We start from the raw sequence: 20,562 nt of genomic DNA, 5'->3' as shown, positions 1-20,562 counted from the left end.
TGGGGGGTTCTTGAATATCTGCAAGGATGGAGACTCCCTCCTGTATAGACAATGTGTTCAGTGTTTGACCACCTTCACAAAAAAGTTTGGTTTTGTCCTGTCACTGGACGCCACTGAAAAAAGTTTGACTCCTCCTTCTTTACACCCTCTTATCAAGTATTTTCACACATTTGCATGTTGGTAAGATTTACACCACCACCCCCAGCCCTCCACTCTTCTCCTGTCAGGGCCCTGAGGGCACCCACAGGCGTCAGTGGCCCTGACCAGCCTCACCTGGGTCCTCCCCACACACCCTGCCCTTGGGCCCAGGAGCCCCATTTCAGCTCAGCCCAGGGGGCTTCAGGTCTTACTTGAGCTATGTGAGAGGAGTACTGGCCTCCAATTCACTGCAGCTATTCCTGTGTCCAGCCATGGGCCTTGTTGATCCACCCCTCGACTGGCTTTCCAGCTTCACCTCAGACCTGCCTGGTAACCTGGACTCTTGTTTGAACCTGGCCATGATGTCTGGGTCTGCCCTGCTCACCCCAATGGGGTAGGTTGGGACTGGGCCTTGGCTGGCAACACCCTTGCCCTGCCGGCTGTGCCATCCCCCAGAACTCCCCACCCCGCAGGGAGCAGCCAGCCCTTGCTGCTCCCCAACATCTCCAGGCTGAACAGTCCCAGCTCTCTCAGCCCCCGCTCATTTGACACATGCTCCAATCCCTTAACCGTCTTCACAGCCCTTGCTCCAGTATGTCCATGCCTCTCTTGCACTGAGGAGCGCAGCACTGGGCCCAGCACTCCAAGTGTGGTGTCACCAGTGCTGAGTAGAGGGGAATGACCACACCCTTGACCTGCTGGCCTCATCCAGGTCAGTAATGAAGATGTTGAACACCCTTGGCCAAGCGTTGACCCCTGGAGTCCTGCCAGAGGGCTCAGTATGTTAATAGGATGGGGCTCTGAGCAACCTAATCTAGCTGAAGATGTCCCTGCTCATTGCAGGGGGGTTGGACTAGATGACCTTTAAAGACCCCTTCCAACCCAAATCATTCTATGACTCTATGATTACCATTATGAGCTTCACCTGGGACTTCCACCCACAGGTCTGCCATGGGCCCAGGAGCTCCATCTAACCTCAGATCTGGACCCTGAGTCCCTGCCTGAACTACATTTTAGCTGTATCCAGCTCTGTCATAGGTGTGCATGGCCACGGACCCTCTTGATCTTAACCCTCACCTGTGGCCTAACTTCCTGCTTGACCTTGCACTTGCCTCATGATCACTACACCTGTGGATTGACTTCCCAGTTTAATCTCAGGCCTGCCTTGTCACCACAACCCCATTGGATGATCTGGACTCTTGGTTGATCCCAGCTGCCGTCCCCAGGCTTGTTCTGGTCACTTTGCTCAGGTACTGTTGAAATGGGCCCTGTCTGGTGGGGCCCCTGCCCTACAGGCTGTGTAACTGTGCCTGGCTCCTGGCTCCCAGACCCTCAGAGAAGCTGGCCCTTGCTGTTCCCTGACAGGTACACCAACTGGTCACCAGCCTCCATATGGACTTTGTGCTGCTGATCATAACTTTTTGAGCCTGGTAGTTCATCAGCCAGTTTTCAGTCAACCTCACTGTCCAATTATTTAGCCCATACTTCATCAGCTTGTCTAGGAGAATGTTATGGAAGAGGCTCCCTGCATCATTCGCCAACGTGCACACATTTTCCCTCATCTTCATTTTGCTGCTGATATACCTGTAGAAGCCCTTCTTGTTGCCCTTTAGTGTCCCTCACCAGATTCAGCTCCAGGTGGGTTCTGGCTTTTCTAACCTCATCCCTGTATGTTCTGAAAATGTCTTTACATTCCTTTAGGATCACCTTCACTTAATTTCCTGCACGCTGGGATAGACCATTCAAAAATTCACAGTGCTGCAACCAACAGCCTCACCACACTGCATAATCTTTTATTTTTAAGTGCACTGGAGACAAATGCAAGAGACATTATCAAGCATTTGCAACAAAACATTAAGCTGGATTGCCTCTATTTAAAAAAAAAAAAAAAAAAGATTGCTTAGGCAACAACATTTAAAGAAAAGGACCAAGATTTACAGCCCAATCAAAAGCCCAGATTATCACACTACATCTTTTGCATCCTACTACGTGCCATTAGGTTACTAGTTATCAAACAGTATCATCTCTCCTTCAGGAATGACTTACTAATCATGTATAGCAGTGCATAAGGAAGCTATAATTGCTTCAGTTGGCTTTTCTGATCCTGTAAGTGCTGGGTACTTCACACTAGCCACCTAAGTTCTCAGAACCATCATTCTGAAAAAGTAATGAGTAATCCATTGAACAGTAAATTTCTGTGATAGTTTTGTTGCATATGGCTCTGTTGTCTGTGCTCCCATCTCAGGTCTTGCTAGTCTCTTTCACCTGTTTTTACACTGGAAACTGCACTGAGGTTACTCCCTGAGGGCCCATGACATGCTCCAGAACAGCCATCTGTACTATGATGTGACAAGGTTCTCCTTCCTCACGCTGGCAGCTGAGTTCAGCCAAAACACAGGACAGTGCTTACCTCCATGGTGCTAGTTTCTGCTTACTCTCCTAAAGCCAGGACAAACTACCTAGGGCTGTAAGGCTCTGCCAAAGAGCCATGAGGAACACAGGTACCTGAAAGATACACTGGGAAATTCTATGTGCAGAATACCAAGTAAATCTACCAGGCTACAGAGTGCCCTGGTTTTTTAACTGTAGACTTGCTAGCAGCACCAGAGAATGTAAACACAGAAAATTGTTTCATGTGGGGTTGCTGAAGTGCTCAATTTAAGACTATGAGAAAGGCAGCCCTGAGGCCAGCAATGAGCACATGCACTGAAGAGAAACAAAGCTATGGTAATATTCCTTTCAATCTGAAACAAGCTCAGCTTTGACCTGTATCAGCACATTGCAAATGCTCTGTTTTTCCAGATGTTTCTTTGAAGGGACTGGTGCACTTAAGCAGTAGACTGAACACAGTGGTATAAGGGAGAGAAATCATGTATTACTATTATTCATCAAAGCCTTGGTGAGACTTCCAGGAAGGTTATGACATTTGGTGTATATTGATACCATATGAAAACATGTAGCTAGTCTGGTTCAGCACTTAGAAAATATCTCTGTTCTGCTTCCATAAAGCCTTCCAGCTGATAGAAAGCAATTTTGCAAAGTCATCTGGATTTCCTCTAAATCTGGAGAATCCTGGCCTACCTCTGTACACCCATTCATGCTTTTGTAGCAGTACAAAGTGGTCAAGTTTGCCCCCTCTATCACGCAATATCTTTATTCAAGAAACTAAGCAAATCATACAGTGTCTTACAAAAAAATTCCAGAGACCTGCCAAAAATTACAAAATGGGCATAAATAAAACAATAGTAATTTTAAAAGCATAATATATTATTAAAAAACTTAAGCAAAACAACAACAGAAGAACCAGTGTGGATTATGTACTGTCTATGGATACAACTATGGATACAGCTGTGAAAGGTAGCATGACAGCTGTCGAAAAGCCAGCTGTACCAGGGAGCTCATTCTTACACTTTTAAGTTACCTGGCAACTTTTTCCTTCATTTGAGCAATTGAGTTGATATCTCTATGTCTAAATTATGTATATAGACACTTGAAAGTCCACTTGAGTAAAGAAATACTGAAACTGGGAAGTGCAAAAATAAAAACTTGTCTTCTGTGATTGAAGACCATTACAGAGTCCTAAAAACATTGCCTTTTCCTAGAAAATAAGTAAACTTCTCAGGCTTACAAACAGCACAGTGCCAACAAATGATTAGGAGGTGACTGAATATAAACCAAGCAATACTGGATCTCCCGAACTTTCCTCCATTTGTTCATGCAGTATCATACTTTAGGGACCTTATTGAAATTACTAGCAAGATGGCCTACTTCGGTGATGTGATATAAAAGGCTTTATTTCTCCTTTAGATCTCAAGGAAGTCATACCCTAAAGTCTGTAGCAACAGAGATAAATCTTTTCTGGCCTTTCCCACTGTCAGTTCATGCTCACAGACCATTTTCTATGGTAGCCAGTTACCATCCACCACCTGAGCCACAGCTGCTGCAATGTCCATTACTCCCGCAGATGACTGGGCATGCCAGTTGTGTTGGCTTTGCCACTGCTGGTGATTGCCCCTTGCCAGTAATGCTCTGCAGCAGGAATTCACATGGCAGCAATGGACTGGACTTGCTGTTCTGTGTCTCATTTGCCATCTCATCTGGCTCCAAACCAAGCCAGAGACCTTTTGCATAGTTTTTACACTAGAAAATTAAATGGTATGGGACTGTTCTCAGGACCTGATGCCAACTGGCACTCCACAATTCAGTCTCCTTTCAGCTAAAATGACAATACAGCTAACCTTCCCTACAGCTTCCTTCCAAACAAGCAGGACCACATCCAAATTGTCAATCAGGAATAAGCTCTGACCCAGCTAGACCCCAAATCATGCCCAAGCACTGAAGCAGTGATAGCTGATCTGGGCCAAAACCATCTGAGGGATGCGCTAGCAATCTCTTGTCAGTGTGTGGGCCCTTCCTTAGCCTGATTTACTTTACAAATATAGTTTTTGACTAATGGAAGCAATTCTGTAGCGAAGAACAACTTTGAGAAGAATGATCCAAGTAAAAAAAAGGTCTCAGGTGCTGACCTGAGACCAGAATGTAGGGACTTATATCCTTTCTCTAAAGCATAGTTTCTATGTGTTTGGAAGTTTGGCTCTTATTCTCTGCCTCCATTCTGGTTCGTTTTTTTTTTTAAAGATGTTCATTACTTTTTTTTTGTTCTCTAAAATAGAGCTTACTGCAAAGAGACTCTGATTTTACCTGAAGACTGTATGTAGTATCAATAACAACTTTGAGAAGAGGACTTGCAAATCTAAGGCTGCTGATATCACAGAAGGGAGGGAAAACAAGGTAACATTCTGCCACAAGGATGGAACTCCCATGCCCCCATCAAACCAGAGTAGCAGCATTATGTTTACAGATTCAAAACAATTGATCAAACATAACTTTATTTTGTGATGGCTAAATTCTTTTCTGTTTTAAACGTATTCCAAAAGATACACTCTTTTTCACTACAGTTGCCATTCTTTCATTATTGCTTCCCCCTTAGCAAGCAATGCTGCCACTCCTTTTACACATCCTTGCAAATTTTAAGGCAATTCAACAGGATCCACATAGCAGCACACTGGATTCGATGACTCTCTGAAAAAAAAAACACCTCAAGGCATCTTTACTCACAAAACCTCTTCACAATAAGATATTTTTTGAGTTTCATTCTTTTGAAATCATTCACTATTTATTACATATGTTTTAGAGCTATATTATTATTGACCATTAGGCTGTTTATTTTCAGTTTTGATAAACTGTCTTGAAGCAAATGGCTCATGTGAATTGCTGGTGGCCGATACATAATTAAAATGTAATTTTATGAGGTTTAAGTGTAAACTACTTCTCAAGTGCCCATAATTTTTTTCCTCTTTATGGCATGACATTTTCAGAGAATTACTACAACAGGTTTTGTAACAGAAATTAATTTTTTTCTCCATTATGATACTTTTCTCAAAGAACTAAACTGAAGCAAACTCCGCTTATTCTGCTCACTGTGAAATCGTAGTGTGCTCTGAGCAAAGATGTCAGAGTCACACCCTCACAGATGATTAATAGCATCCCTGCTGAGTACTGTTTTTAAAGGAAGAAAATAGTTTGGGCATGATACCAAAGGTAACAATTTCACATAAGCAAGTCTGACAGAAGTAACTGTTGGTTCTGTATCTGCAGGGACGTGGCGCTTAGAGAATCACTGAGTCACACTTGGAGACAGAGGACTTTGCTTTTTCCTGTACAAACTCAGGCAGAGACTTGTTTCTCACCTCTTTTTTAAAAAGCCTCCTCATTATCCTGTTGTTCTTTTCACCAAAGCAAATTGAATTTTCATGAGGCAACAAACTGAGATTCCACATCAAGGAAACCCTCTGCTTAAAGGCACTTTTAGTAGAAGTGTTGCTGATAGACTTGGTATTTGGATACTCCAAAAGACCCAGGAAGGAACTGGGCTTGTGAGGGACTTATTAAACCCTCCCCTGCTGCCATCTGGTGCCAGGAGCAAGTAAATTACTGCAACTCTTCGAAGAGTACCACTTACTACACTGATCCTGTGAAGCTGATCAGCCACATCAGCAGGTGTACTACTGTCTCATCTCTCTCTACCTTGTCCCTACTCCCTCCATTACCAGCTCAAACTGAAATAAGGCTCAAACTCTGAAGAGAAATGAAAACATGAGGTGCAATGAGGAAGTGCTTGGGAAACAGTAAACAGCTCAAACTTTCCCTTTCAAGGCAGCACAACCAAGTACCCATCTCCAGTGACTTGTATGATGCAGCATGGGAAAAAAACAGGATCTAGAAATCCATCCACAGTTACAGAGCTGTGACCTCACTGGGATCACAGAGAAATGATGGGATAGCTCACATGCCTAGAGTGCAGCCATGGATCAATACAGACTCTAAAGGTGAGGAAGAAGGGTTGTGCTCTGCACAAAAGAGCAGTTCAATTGCATGTAGCATTGCCTTGTAATGGGAGGTGGGCCAGCTGCGAGCTAAGGGTAAGAACCAAAGGACAGATAAGCATGGGTGGCATCGTTTGGGGTGTCTTCTACAGACCATCTGAATGAGTAAGAGGAAATAGATGAAGTGTTTTTCAGACAACTAGAAAATGTCACATGATTTCTACAATGGATTGAAGACAATTTGTGCCCCAGGCGATAAACAAGTCAGCTGTGGGAATCATCCTCATGGACCTCTTGCAAATAAGGAAGCATCGGTCAGGGGTTTGATGGCCAATGGGTGTCACTGGCAGCCCCAACTGTGAGATGGTGAAGTTTAAGGTCCTGAGAGAAGGGACCAAGATAAATAGCAGACAAGAAAGTTTTGATTCTGAAAGCATCCAAAAACATAATGCTACTGTTGGATATGGTTGCCTTGCCTATTGGAAATGCTGCAAACCACCACCCATTATGAAACTTGTTTCTGGTTCCTTACAACCTCACCACATTTTAGATGTTGCAGATTTTCCATGCCAAGCATTTGGCTCAGAATAAGTTATCAACATTGTAAATATTTTGGAAAATTTCAGCAAAATTATTCAGCTCTTTCCAAGAAGATAATATTCTGGTTTGCATGCTTTGGAACATTTTTGTGTCTGTATACAATATGTACCTCATACTTTTCTAATTCATCCAAATCATGACTGGCCACACTGTAACCTTTCAGAAATCTTCCATTTCTATACATTACCAGGTAATTATTTCTTGGAGTTTACCAGTTTAAGTTGCTGGAAATTTGGTATTTACAAATTACCACAACTCTCCCACCCCAGCTATCAACCTGCACATCTTCTCCAGCTGACAGATTATGTTCCAACTCCAGGCCAGAAGGCAAGGCCTAACTAGTCCTGCAATTTTTGCCCCATGCAGGCCTAGATAAAGCTGAGGCTAGGCATTAGAACCAGAAACCTTTCCTCCAGCGCTCACAGTGATATAGTTGCTGTTTCCTAGCACAGTAAGTGATCCTCCACTGCTCTCGGTCCAGATGCAAAAGTGAAGAGCTAAGTCTTGGAAACAAGGAAAGGAGCACAACAAACCAAGGGAGCTGACAGATTTATACGAGGGCTTGGAAGAATCATGGGAAAAGGACAAATTTCACAGAGAAGAGAAGATATAACTAAGAAATGGGCATAATATACTCAGAGTAGAATAAGAGGAAAATGAAATGGAAAAGACTTGAACTCTAGAGAGGAGATTGGACATTTGTGAATAGTTGGAAGGATGCAGGGAAGGCGGGAATGAGAAGAAAAAGGACAAGACTGGGACTTAGGAACCAGAAGACAGCTAAATAGCCACTACTACAAGACGGAAAAGGAAAAAAACAGACACAGAATCAAGTCTGAGAAAGACTCTGGAGAATCTGAGACTTTGTGAGCTATAGGAGAAAGACTGGAAATAAGTGGTTGTGATTAAATGGCAAGAGAAGGGGCTTAGAGAGGGAAAGGTCTGTGAGAAAGGAGTGACTGGATTTTTATCAGAGACATAGTGAGCAAGCTGATATTGGTGATCAAGGGGACTGGAACAGGATCACCCCTTAACAATTGTTTTCACAGCTCTCCAGTTTTTGGTTGGGGGGAGTTGTTTGGGTTTTGTTTGGTTGTTTTGTGTTTTTTTTTTTACAGCAGCTTTTGTTGTGAAATTTCCAGCTACCCTCCTGATTTCTGTGCAGCCTGAGCACTCAGAGATATATGGAGGGCTAATCTGTGCATAAACAGGGCAGGTTAAGGTTGCAAGAGTAAGCAGAAAAATGTAATTACTTTCCCGTGGTCCCACAGCAGGTTAGTATCAAAATCAAGAAGAGAATTCAGATTCATCCTCCCAGCTCCAGTGCCTGGTTCCCCAGACCCTGCTGCCTTCTTCCATTTCCATGCAACGTGCAAAACAGACTGACAAGACAGGCACCACTCCACCAAAACACAGATCCATGTAGGGAGGCATAAACTCCTCTGCTTGCAGTCTGAACTGACAGGACAAAAGACACCTCTAGTTCATATTCTGTGTAGCCATGGTTATCGCACAAGAAAATGGTAGCTTGACAACATCGCCCTAATGTGGCTGTAAGAACTGAGCTGCCTTGCATCTGCCCAGCTTGGAGCACTAGCATAGCCATTTATTTCTATCCAGAAAGACATATGTCTCTGAAAAACACTGTGCCTTTTGTAATTATATTTCTGCATTGCAGTGAGGATTTGTAAAGCCCAGGGTCCAGTACATCTCTCATATTTCCCCCCTACTTCATTTTTCTCACGACGAATCACCTAAAGCATGGCTAATTGGGCATTTCCTACATAGCTATAGCAAATGAATGAATTCTTAGTTCATACTACTATCACAAAAAGCTCTACAAGAGTTAGCTAGATTTCAACAAACTGTTACCATCAAATTAATAAACATTAATTAATTAATTAATTAACAACTCACTAACTTTTTTTTAATATCTCAACAAGTTAAATTTAGCTACAGCTGGTTTCTCTTTCTTCTAGGAAGCAATTTCTCTAGCTTGTTTTCAGCTTCCCAAAAAGCATAACAATTAATAATAACAAATAATAAAGAGGAGATCAGCAGCAGTTGCTACCAATAAATTCTGAGAACTGACAATGCATATTAAAAACCTTGTGTTTCCATGTGGATGTATGCAGGAATAAGACTAAATGAAATAGCTGCAGGTTGGGGGATTGAAAGTAAGAGTAACTGATAGAAAATGTATGCTTTGCTGGAATACCTTCCAAATCCTGGATGTTTGCAAGCTTCTGCTGCCATCAACAAAATCTCCATTTTTCATGGAATACATCATCATTATTTTTTTCAAAAGCTCCAAACCAAGGAAGTAAACAGAAATTTTCTCTGTATATTAATGGACAAATACATTCACAAGTCGATAATCACCCAAATGTTCACTGGAGAACTCTAGATTTTACTCTACACAAACACATCTGCTAGCACTTATCTTTTATACATGTTTCCAGTCAAGTCTACCATGCTTTTTAAAACAATATAGAATCTACACAGAGAGAACTTTGGCTTTGGCCCTGCTCTAGAGACTACCTAACAATAAATTACGCTTCTGCCTCCAATGTTTTCTGTTAAGTCTTTTAACCATTCTCTGCTATCTCACACTGTTCATTATAAAAGGAGAACAAATTTCCCATGGCGATTATACATAAACAGATTTTAAGAAGAATGGGAAGGTTTGTGTTTTTGCAGTACATTCGATGACATAAAAGTACAGAAATCAGTCATTACATACTCTGAGCACTGTTATTATGCTGTAAAATAAAAATGCTTCATTGTCTTTGGAGATTAACTCTCTCATTAATTCTAAGCTCAGTAAAGTGAAGATCACAATCCAGACAAAAGGTCTTGAATCTGCATTCCTATTTATGCTGGGTTGAACTTCCTTAATCAGGAGGTTGCATTCGTTATAATGGCTGTACTGAAATGAGAAAGGGTTCTAAACCCATGAATCTGGAGGAAATAGCTCGCAAGCAAACAGAAAATGAACATTATGACTATATGACAATGACATTTAAGATGCATGAAACCTCCAATTGCCAAAGAAGAAGAAAAGGTTATTTGTCACAGAAAAATTCTAATGCACTTCAGACTGCTTTGGGTGGTTTTCATGGTTGTTTCATGTTAACATTTTCATAGCTTCTTCACAAATTATAAATTTCAAATTAAAAAGAATTTCTAATTCAAATTAGTGTTCTTCATAAGCACCCTTCCATTGGTCCCCCAAGTCATGGCATGCTTGCAAATTGCATAATAATTTGGCTTCACTTCAAACTTGCTTTTCTCTGACTTGCACCACCTCAACCATCCTCCAGCTTCCCCATACTGCGCTGAAAGTCCTAGCCTGAAAAGCAGCCTTCTCCTACTGAAGGGGACTCAGCAGCCTGTTTGAAATGCATAAATGAAAACTCCTGCCTAATTATGATGACACATAAAATGACTGCGTATGGCAGTTCTCCTCTCCGCTTCAGTATCAGGATGTATTTCTGACTCTTTGTCCATTCCACCTCTGCTCTGGTGTAAATTCTTACTGCATTTTTCCATTCTGGCTCAGTGCTCCCATTCTGTACCATTGGGAATCATCCATCTGTTTCAGCTTCATGGAAATAGTGTTGTGTAGGAGAGCCCCTAGCTTAAACATGACATGACACTTTCTTCTGGAGTCCCAAGTATCCTTCCACTGATACCAACCACAAAGGGGGAAGGGGAAGACACCTAAGCTACAGAAAGAAGTGGAGAGCAGTACGAGAGCAGCAGACTGTAGTTCAGCACAGTGGGCCAGAGGGAAGAATCAAGATAAGGAGAAAGTGACTACTCATAACAGAGGCAAAAAAGCCTATTTATTGGGTTAATTTCCTGCAGTTACATAGCTCCCAAAGAGCATAAGCTACTAAATTGCCACTACACTTCATTGTAACCTGAAGATCCGTAAGAAACAGAAGCTTGCTGTGGTACAAACTATCACAGGGCAGGAGGAAAGGATCCAGAAATGGGAATCTACAAGAAAGTAGAGTCTGAACGGACAAGAAAAATCGAAAACTTGGAGTAAAGTCAAGCTTAACAACAAGTTGTATGGGTAATTACAGAAAGATCATGCTCTCATAAAGAAGATACTCCCGGAAACGGTGTTGGATGTGATGGCAGAAACTAGACTGAAAACAGAAGAAAGTTTCAGGCAGAGGAGAGGGAAGCTGAATAAGGCTCCAATTTCATGCCCTTTTCAACTCTGCAATTATCTGGAAAAGCAGTAAAAAGTAAAAAAAACCACCTGTTTATCCTCTACTAACACGTTTGAAATTCAGTTCCTGTGAAGAAAACATGAACATTTTTAATACTACATCACTTAGAGTAAGAACTTGCAGTTCCTAAAAATACTATAATTTGCCATACAACTGAAAATTTCCTGCCTTTCTTAAACACTGAAATACATCTCTTCTGCTTCATACAAGGTCAAAGTAGACATTGGCCTTCCTGCTAGGGAATATTACTAAAAGTGAAAATCAGTGTCGTTCATTGAACTTTAAACAATGAGCTGGAGAGCTGCTTCTAAAATCTGTTTTGAGAAGTCATTCTCAGTCAACAGTTTCTCTTTTTACTGCGTGCTTTGTTATGTCTGTTGGCCAGGCTATTACTGCTGCAATACAATTTTATGCTTACTTAATGGCACGGTATCTTGCATCTGTATAATGGCGAATGGAGTAATTATGAAGATGAATTAGATATAATGTAAAATTACGCTTTGACTGAAAGGCCAGGTAGAGTCTCTCACTCTCCAGTACTTCCAAAAGAGCACGAGTAAGCAAGATGGGGAGGTGGCTAATCCCCAGTCTCAGTGTGCCTGCTAGTCCCTAGTAGCATTTAACAAGGGAAAAATACTGGTGTTTGTAAAAACCTGTGGGGAACATCATCTGCAAAGTCAGATGCCTCTGACTCCCTTCAGCACTCTTTCTGCATGTATCTTAACACAAGTACAATGTCTCAAAGCCTCTGAACTCTGTAACCATCAGTTCCACATTTCCCTCCTTGTGTAGGAAAAACAAAGCCACAGTGTGGTTTCTGTTTCGCCTTCGAAACACCAAATATTTCAGTTTGTTCTCAGCTTCCCAGTCACCAAGTTGTACTTCAGCACTCTTGGCAACTGTCAACTTTTGCCTGACACATTTTGTGCCCCAAAACAAGCTATAGGGAGAAAACCAATTAGTTCAGCAATAATAATTTCAGAACTTCAAGTACTTTGTGTAGAATAGCAACACTAACCTCTTTCATTTTTTCCAGTTCATTCTGTAGCGCTTGTTTGGCAATTTCAACTTCTATAAGCTGCTGTCTTAATTTTTCATTTTCATCTTCTGTTACAGTACGTTTTTCTTCCACATTTTCTAACTCATGGTGAAGTCTCACCGACACATCCTTTGCAACCTAAATGAAATGAATGATATTTCAGAAGAAAGATTAAAAAAAGAAAGAATTACTGCTGCAGTGCTTAGTGCCTAAGCAACCATTTACAGGTTAATTCTGATTGTTTTGATGGAAGCGGTATGAAAGGACCCATGTAGACAAGGACATCTACAGATAGAATTCTAAATTATTCCAAATTCAAGCTGATTCCTACCAAAAAATGGTATATTATTCCTATGGACTTCACTGGAAACCACATTAGACACTAAACCACAACTCCTTCTTAGATCCTGTTATGTCAACAGTAAAACAGGACCTTCATTATTCCTGGAGACAGTGCAGCATCTATTTTCCCTCAATAGTTTCTGTTTTTCAATGCACTAAGGCATATGCCCTTCCAATACTCGACTTGCAGAAGCATCTCAAAGCAGGGCCCACCATCTCCAGGCCTACCCTACCTGGGCCTATTATAGGACCACAAACAGACACATCTTTATTTGGACCTTGCTAGTTTCTCTCTCCTTCATGGACAGTTAATCTAATTATCTGATATTTACTACTTGTGGTTAAGTTAAATAGTAAAACATGAACAGACAATGTTTTTACTGACCTTGTGTCAACCAAATTGATGTCCAATATTTTAAATGAAAAGGAACACTAAGGTTTTTGCTTTTTTCTTTTTTTAATGCATTTTCACAGGAATAGAGTTAAAAGGCATATGTCAAGACCTAATTTCTCTTCTTCATGTAAAGTAATGAGAATTTTGCCATCCAAGCCACTTGCATTGTACTTTGTGAAACCACCAGAAACTGTAATCGTGCACCAAAAATATTTAAATATACACTAATCACTGTTATGATGGCGATTTAGACACATAGCTTGAAAGGCCTAATTTCCTGCTTTTTTAGGACATTGGAAAGTATAATTAATCCTTCTTAGCATTGGCTAGGGGAGTTCAGAGAGCTATCCTTTATGGCTTTCACTAGGACCATCTTTATGTCTGTATGTCAAAGAACTCTCTTTGACATACTAAAACTCTAAAGAAAAAAATAATTGCAAGCAAGCAGTCTAGAAGAATCGGACCTATCAGAAAACAAGAGCAGCTAGTGACTCAGCCTCCCCTCACAAGAAACCCAGTGTGTGTGAATTACTGATACAACACTGCAGTGTAGCACAAGATCATTCAATAACCTCCCCCACTGCATGCACACTCAAGACACATAATGCCCAACAGAAAGAGAGAGTGGCGAGGAATTTCAATTATAACCATACTCCAAAGAGACTGCAGGATGAGCTCAGAATCACACCACAGGGCTATATCTTGATGTGTTTTCCTATACTCGGTATTAAACTGCTCATCTGGTTGCCAAACCAAAGCAAATGGAAAATCGTGGGGGACATTTTTAACAGCATCCTGTCAGAATCTGTCTTCAGTCCGTAGATATAGTCTGTACCAGTAAATACAACCAAATAACAAAATCATTACTGTTAGTGATTTTTTGACACAAAATTTGGTGGAGAAGCAATTAATGTGGGGAAATCCTACAGAGCATTCTAGATCACATGGGAAATGGGACTCACTCATGCAATATGCATTTTCATACCACTATACACATGGCTGTATCTCCAAAAGTTTAAGTCCCCTAATATATTACCCATGCAAAACGGACAATGTTATTTTGGATAGAAATGCTTCAGAAGAGGACTCGGGAACACTACAGAGAACTGCACGTGAATTACCATGACACTTAGCCAGCACCTGGAATGCAATTTGGCAGAAATTTGGCATTAGACATTCATCCGTAATCCAAAGCAGAACACATTTGTGATCTGTGGGAACGCTTTGCAATAACACTATTTCTTTCCAAACAGTCAGTTATATGGTTACTTGGAAAGACATGGGGGAAAATCCTAATCAAGGTGAGCTCTTTGCCCAGCTCAACCTAAGGCCTTAGCTAACATCTCCTATACTGCAGGTGAGCAACTCACCACAGAGTCCATTTCCCCCCCAGGCCCCGCTCATGTATTACTTGCTAGTACAAAGTAACGTTGAGCCAACAAAGAAATCAGCTCTAGAAGCTGGAATCGCAATGTTCACTTGGGACATGAAGCTTCACGTTCAAATTCTGCCTGCAAAGGTGCGTGTCTCAAATATTCACCTAGGCGTCATTCTGAGTGTAGAAAATGTCCCTTGCTTCGATCAGCAATTCCATCTGACTCCTGACACGGGTCATTTTGCTTCTGACCAGGAAGACACTGTTTTGTCAGGAGCCATGTGAACAGCTGCACTTACAGAACTGTCACAGTAGCAAATGTGGGGTTTGAATATGCACAGGAAAGGAATAGCAAGCAAAGGATATTGGCATTTGAAATGGCTTGAGTGAGAAAATTACTGGAACATGGCTTGGACTGGTGTCTTTATTTTAATAAGAATTATGATAAGCTGGAAAACTTTCAGAAAAAATGATCCAAGTCTACAAACCAGGCTTGGGAATAACAGACTCTCAATCCATTATGTTTATCAGAAAGAAGTTTAAGAATGACCTTGTTCCTGATCATATATTAAATCAGCATTTTCAACTACAGCCCACTGAATCTAACAAGCCATAGGTAACGAGCTCTATACAGTGGACAAATGTTGCTATACACAGGCCTTGTACCTCCATGAGAAATGGAGGGAGATGACCAGTCGACTGGGAAAAATTTGAGAGTCCTGATTCAGTAGGAGCCTTAACAAAGTCTAGTGGACAGAAGCGGAAACTAAACAACTTCCAACTGGTGCAAGAAAGGGTTTTTTTCTATAACTGCACCAATCTCCAATGGAGATGATGGATATTTTGCCAACAACAATCTTTAAATAAGGACTGACACTTTTTCTCAACAATGGGCTGTGGCTCATTCCGATGTTACGGATTAAATACAGCTGATTACACATTGAAATTTGATGTGTCTGTGGTTTCAGGTGGATGTGGAAAATCCTGCCTTCACTGAAGATAACAGCAGTTTTTCCACTGGCGCCAACAGAGTCAGGGTTTCATGTTGTGGCTCTGCAAGTACTGAATCTACCAGTCCTGTGAAATCTTTACTGAAGAGTACAGCAATCCTCTCAAAGTCAATGGGGCGACTCAGTGAGGCTGGTTTAATTTTGCAGTGGTAGGGTATGTTTTGCATTCATCATAAAAGATCCAAAACCCCTAGATCCAATTTTGCATTTGAATCACTGTTTGCATTTATTTACAAAAAATTATTGGACTGAAGCTGAAAATAGCCTACCTACATTCTAAAAGGCTTCTGTTACCAAGTTAAGCTTGGCCATTGCTATCCTACGGGCTCCATTGGGTGCACAGTGTGCGACAGAACAGATGGAAATCCCTGAGTCATAAGGACCGAGTGCACACTTGTGTCTCCATCTGAGGCACTCCCTTCCCTTGACACCTGCTCGCGTCTGTACCTTGAGGTCCTGCTCCATGCTGCGCAAGAGCTCCCCATCGATCTCGCCAGTCTGGGCGTAGCGGAGCCTCTTGCGCTCAGCCTTGCGCAGCCGGTACTGAAGGATCCGGCAGTTCTTGTTGGCTCGCTCCAGTTCGTGGCGCATTTCTTGAAGCTGACAAGCGTCCTCCTCGAAGAAGCTGTCCCTCATCTCGTCCATCTCTGTCCTCAGCTCATCTATCTCGTTCTGGCACCAGGGTGAGAAGAGGACAGGGGTGCAACAGGTGGGTGCAAAGCACAAATGTCAGCAGGTAGAGGGGAAGGCAGCCAAAATGGAGCTCCCCCCGCAGAGACACCAGCTAAATACAACCCAGCTCATTAAAAGCACTGCAATGAAAAGTGCCACTGCCCGCACGTTCAGAGACAGGGCCGCCTTAACTCTGCCTCCAGCTCTAGTGCTGGGGGAGAGGGCGGCCGGGGAGGCCCCTCCCGGGGCGGGGGTGGCGGCGCCCCCCGGCCCGCCCCGGCCCCGGTTCCCGCCGACCCCCGCCGCCGCCGCCCTGGCCCCGGCCCCCGCCACCGCCGCCCCGGCCCCTTACCTTGAGGCTCTCGTTCTCCTCCCGCAGCTTTTCCATCTCTTCCTGCATCTCCTCCTGCAGCTGCGAGCTCAGGGAGCCCTCGGGGGCGCCGCTCCCAGCGCCGCCGTCCGCCTCGCCCTGCCGCAGCCCCTCCGCCCCGTCCGCCGCCATGGCAGAGGGCGAGGAGGCGGGGGCGGCCGGGGGAGGCTCGACCGGGGCGGCGGCCGCGGAGGCGGCGGAGGAGGAGGCGGAGGAAGCGCTGCCGCTGCTGCTGTGGTTGCTGCCCTTGGTTTGCATCTGGGCGGCCGCCGCCAGCCCCTTCCTGAGGTGGAACTGGATGAGCTCACTTTGCAGGCATCCCTCCTTCCAGAACCCGCCGCCGCCCGCCGCCCCGCGGCCCTTCCCCGCGCCCGAAGAAGATGGAGGCGCCGGGGCCGCCTCCCCCGCGCCCTTCAGCGGCGTCCGCCCCGCTTTCCCCCGCCAGTGCTTGGGCGGCGGCGGCGGCGGCTGCGGCGCCACCGCCCCCTCTCGCTCCCCCCCGCCGCCGCCGCCTCCTGCAGGGGGCGCCTCCTCGGCGGCGCGCAGCGCGGCGGGCTCGGCGGCGCGCGGCGGCGGCTCCTCGGCGGCGCCTCTCCCGCCGGCGGCGGCGGCGGGCGGCGGTTCAGCACCGGCGCCGGGCTGGACAGCTCCCGGCGGCCCCGCGCCGCGCCCGGGCCTGTCGGCGGCGCGGCCGCGGGCGGCTCTGGGGGCCGGGCCCGGCGGCGGGCGCGCCGAGGCGGCCTTGGCGGCGGCGGCGGCGGCGGCAACGGCGGGCGCGGCGCGGGAGGCGGCGGCGGCAGCGGCGGCGGGCGGCGGCCGCGGGGGGGTGTCGCGGGCCCTGGCCGGAGACGAGGCTCGCTGCTGCTTCCTGCCGCTGCTGCCCTCGGGGTGGAGGCGAGGCTCGGCGGCGGCGGCGGCGCCCCCTGCAGGCGGCTGGCTCATGGCGGCGGCTATCTCGGGGAGACGTCCATCACCGGCGGCGTCCTCCGCCTCCCCCGCCGCCGCCGCCCTGAGAGCTGGGGGAGGAGAAGCGGAGAAGACGGTCGGGGTGGGGACGGGGCGGGCAGCCCGGGGGCGGCGGGGAGCTGGCGCGGTCGGCGTGCCAGCTGCCTGCCGCCGCAGTGCCCCCGCCCCAAACCCCTCACTCCCCGGCTCCCCAGCCCTGCCCCGCGGCCCGCCGGCACCGGCGGCCGGGTCGAGCCGGCCGGCTGAAGCGCAGCGTCGACCCCGAGCGAGGGGCTTTCGGCCGGGACCCCCCGCTGCACGCCTGAGGCGGATCCGTTGCCACCCGCCTGCATCCTGGGGCGGTTTCCCACCCGACGCCGACCCCTTCCCCCGACCGGGTGCCGCATCCCAGCTCAATTTCCATCCACACGCTGCCTTCCCTCTCGCTCGCCCTCGCTGCCAAACCGAGTGCCGGTCTGGGTTGCCACTGCACCTGCCTGCCTCCTCAGATGCCCCTTCCAGGTGTCCGTCCGTCCCAGCCCAGTGCGGACAGGCTGCTGTACAAAGGGCTGCACACGTGGAAGCAACAACAGATTTGCCTCCCGCTTTGACAGCGGCTCTTCCAGGGTGACGTTAGGCCTCCGAAACCCGGGAATCGAGAGCCGTAAAGGAAAGGGGCCCTTCAATCAGTGTCTAAGTGCAGATTTGTCCCAGTTTGTTTTCCAGAGGCATTGTCAGGACTTACGGACTGATCCAGGTTTGTTACTGGTTATGCTGACATAGAACTGAGGCATAATTTGCAAGACAGAGGAAGCAAGGAATACACCCTCAGCCAGTACGTGGTGTTATGTGGTATTCGCCGAAGGGTGCTCACAAGGCAATTTTCCCCCATGGTGACAAAACTGGAGTTATCGAGGCCCCAACAGATTATTTAAAAGGGCTGTTAAAAGCCATATCATGCTGTTAATGTTCCTTAATATATCCTGAAAATAATGGCTGTGATCCACAAACTGTTTTCGCATAGCCTTTATTCAACTGTCCTTAAACATGAGCAAAAGTAGAAACGACAGCATTCCCAACACGGCCTGACGATTCCCTCCTAGAACATGGCTTAGCCGTTCCCTACTAGAGCAGGGAATAAAGAAAGAAACAGGACTGGGCAAAGTCAGTGTAGACATTATACGGTACCCTGACAATTGGTTTACTCCCTGGAACATACCAGACAATAAGGCTGTGTTTGCTCTGCTCTTACTGGCAGGAGCACGGGGTTTCCTCTCAACTGCACTGATTTTAACCAATATTCTGGAAATTAATGCTCAAAATGACACAATTTGCCAGAAACTTCCCAGGTATTAATTAGTAAAAAGGGAGCATGGGAGTGTAAATCTATCAAAACTTACACTTGTATCACATATCTTTTATCTTGTAGAAGATTTGCTTTGCATCCCTGCTAAGCAAGACAAACAGAATTCCCACACCACCGTTGTTCAGAGCCGTACAGGTACAAAATGTCACTCTCGAAACCCAAACCCAAAGAAACTGCGAAAAGCCAGGACTCATCTTAGATCCCGCGTCCTACCCCTTACTCTGCCTTGTACCTACCGTCCAAAATTAAATTTAAAATAATAGTCGGGAGCCCTACGCTATACCTGGAGCTTTCCGGGAAGTTTCCCTGCAGCAAAGCCACTGGCCTCAGCCGCGATCCGCCGGGAGCACCGCCGGTGCCCCCAATTCCGGGACCGGCCGCCGCCTACCGCTCCCTTGGCCGATTATTTTGGGGGGGGTTGGGTTTGTTTGGTTTTTATTTTTTCTCTTTTAACTAGCACAGTCCCGTTTGAGCCCAAGCCCGACAGCCCCGTCCTCACAGAGCTCGGCGACCCAGCCTCCTCCCCAGCGGCAAACCCACGTGGCGCCGGGACGCGGCGCCTCCGCAGGTTTTCCTGCCGGGAAGGGGGTGCCCGGGCGGAAAAATCCAAAACAAACAAACAAAAAAAACATGACCCCCAAAAAAACCAACCAAAAACGCGTAAACAAACGGCAATAACAAAAGGGGAAAAGTCCGGTGGCTCCACCCGCCGGCGTGGGGATCCCCCCCGCCCTGCCCTGCCCGGGCCTTCAGGCAGGGCTCCCCCCGGCTCCGGCCCCCCGCCCCCCCGGCCGGGCGCCCGTCTCTCCCCTTCCCAGATCCCAGTTCGCAACCGCGCCTTGAGGTTTGGGACCGCTTCTGCCTTTTGTCCGGGTTTTAAAGGCGCGGGAGGATTTTCGCAGGTCCTCCTTTCATCCCTGGCGGGTTTGTTGCATCCGAATCCCGAATAACGTTCCCTTTTAGAGAAAAACAAAAAGGCTTGGATCTAAAGCGGCCGCAATACTCACCACCACTTTGTCTGCTGCCGGGCTGGCGAAATGCATGCACAGGGAGACGGGCACCCGCACACGAGGTACCCGGCGCTGCCAGAGCCTCTCAGGAAAATGAAGCAATATTCATGAGCTGACCTCACTGGGCCTGGGAGACGGAAAGGGGGGGGGGGGGGGGGGAGGGGAGGGAGGAAAGCAGCGGAGGGAAGAGAAAAGAAAAGATTAAACGGCAAGAACCCCGCCCAGGCCTGAAGGCTGAGTTGCGTCCCCTTATCTCTCTGCACATGGTGGAACAGGATTACAGCGCCAATGGGGGAAGGAGGAGGCTGCGTGCAAGGGATGCGCCCGGTTCCCCTTCCATCGCATCCCGGCAATCGATTCTCATCAATTATTTAGTGTTCTCTTCAGGGGAGCCTGCTCTGACCAGGCAGGGATGCCGGGCGCCTTCTGCACCAGCAGCGGGACGATGACAGGATTTTCCTTTGTTCGCCACCTTCACCCACGCTGGGAGCGCGACGGGCCCTCGCTGCATCCCACTGACAGCAGCCCACTACCACCGGCAAGGGTAGAAACAAAGGCAACCCGCTCTGCTCTACTGGAGATCATCCCCTGGTGTTATTTGTTCGCATGAATAAGGGGACCAACGTGCCAGTGGCCGTTTAGTCCTATTGTGGGCAAACCCCAGCGAT

The 20,562-nt window shown here is 46.4% G+C and overlaps 1 protein-coding gene across 4 annotated transcripts in view; it reads right to left on the bottom strand.

Moving 5' to 3' along the window:
* LOC104052150 (microtubule cross-linking factor 3) overlaps positions 1–17,269 on the bottom strand; it is a 54,246-nt gene extending 36,977 nt beyond the window's left edge. For 3 of the 4 annotated variants that reach the window (XM_064447328.1, XM_064447327.1, XM_064447329.1), the window contains exons 1-3: positions 16,556–16,923; positions 15,979–16,203; positions 12,390–12,548 (exon numbers count right to left, since the gene is read on the bottom strand). In XM_064447328.1, coding sequence (XP_064303398.1) covers positions 12,390–12,548; positions 15,979–16,203; positions 16,556–16,831 — 660 coding nt within the window. In that variant the 5' untranslated portion in view covers positions 16,832–16,923. Of the gene's footprint in view, positions 1–12,389; positions 12,549–15,978; positions 16,204–16,555 lie in introns of all 4 variants that reach the window. The other variant, XM_064447330.1, reaches the window with a different exon arrangement.
* Between the last annotated feature and the right edge of the window lie 3,293 nt (positions 17,270–20,562).

This window comes from Phalacrocorax carbo, chromosome 3 (assembly GCF_963921805.1).
Source record: "Phalacrocorax carbo chromosome 3, bPhaCar2.1, whole genome shotgun sequence".
In the NCBI taxonomy this organism is placed as follows: domain Eukaryota; kingdom Metazoa; phylum Chordata; class Aves; order Suliformes; family Phalacrocoracidae; genus Phalacrocorax; species Phalacrocorax carbo.
Note: the sequence above shows the minus strand (reverse complement) of the source record. Positions and strands in the feature narration are given on the sequence as shown.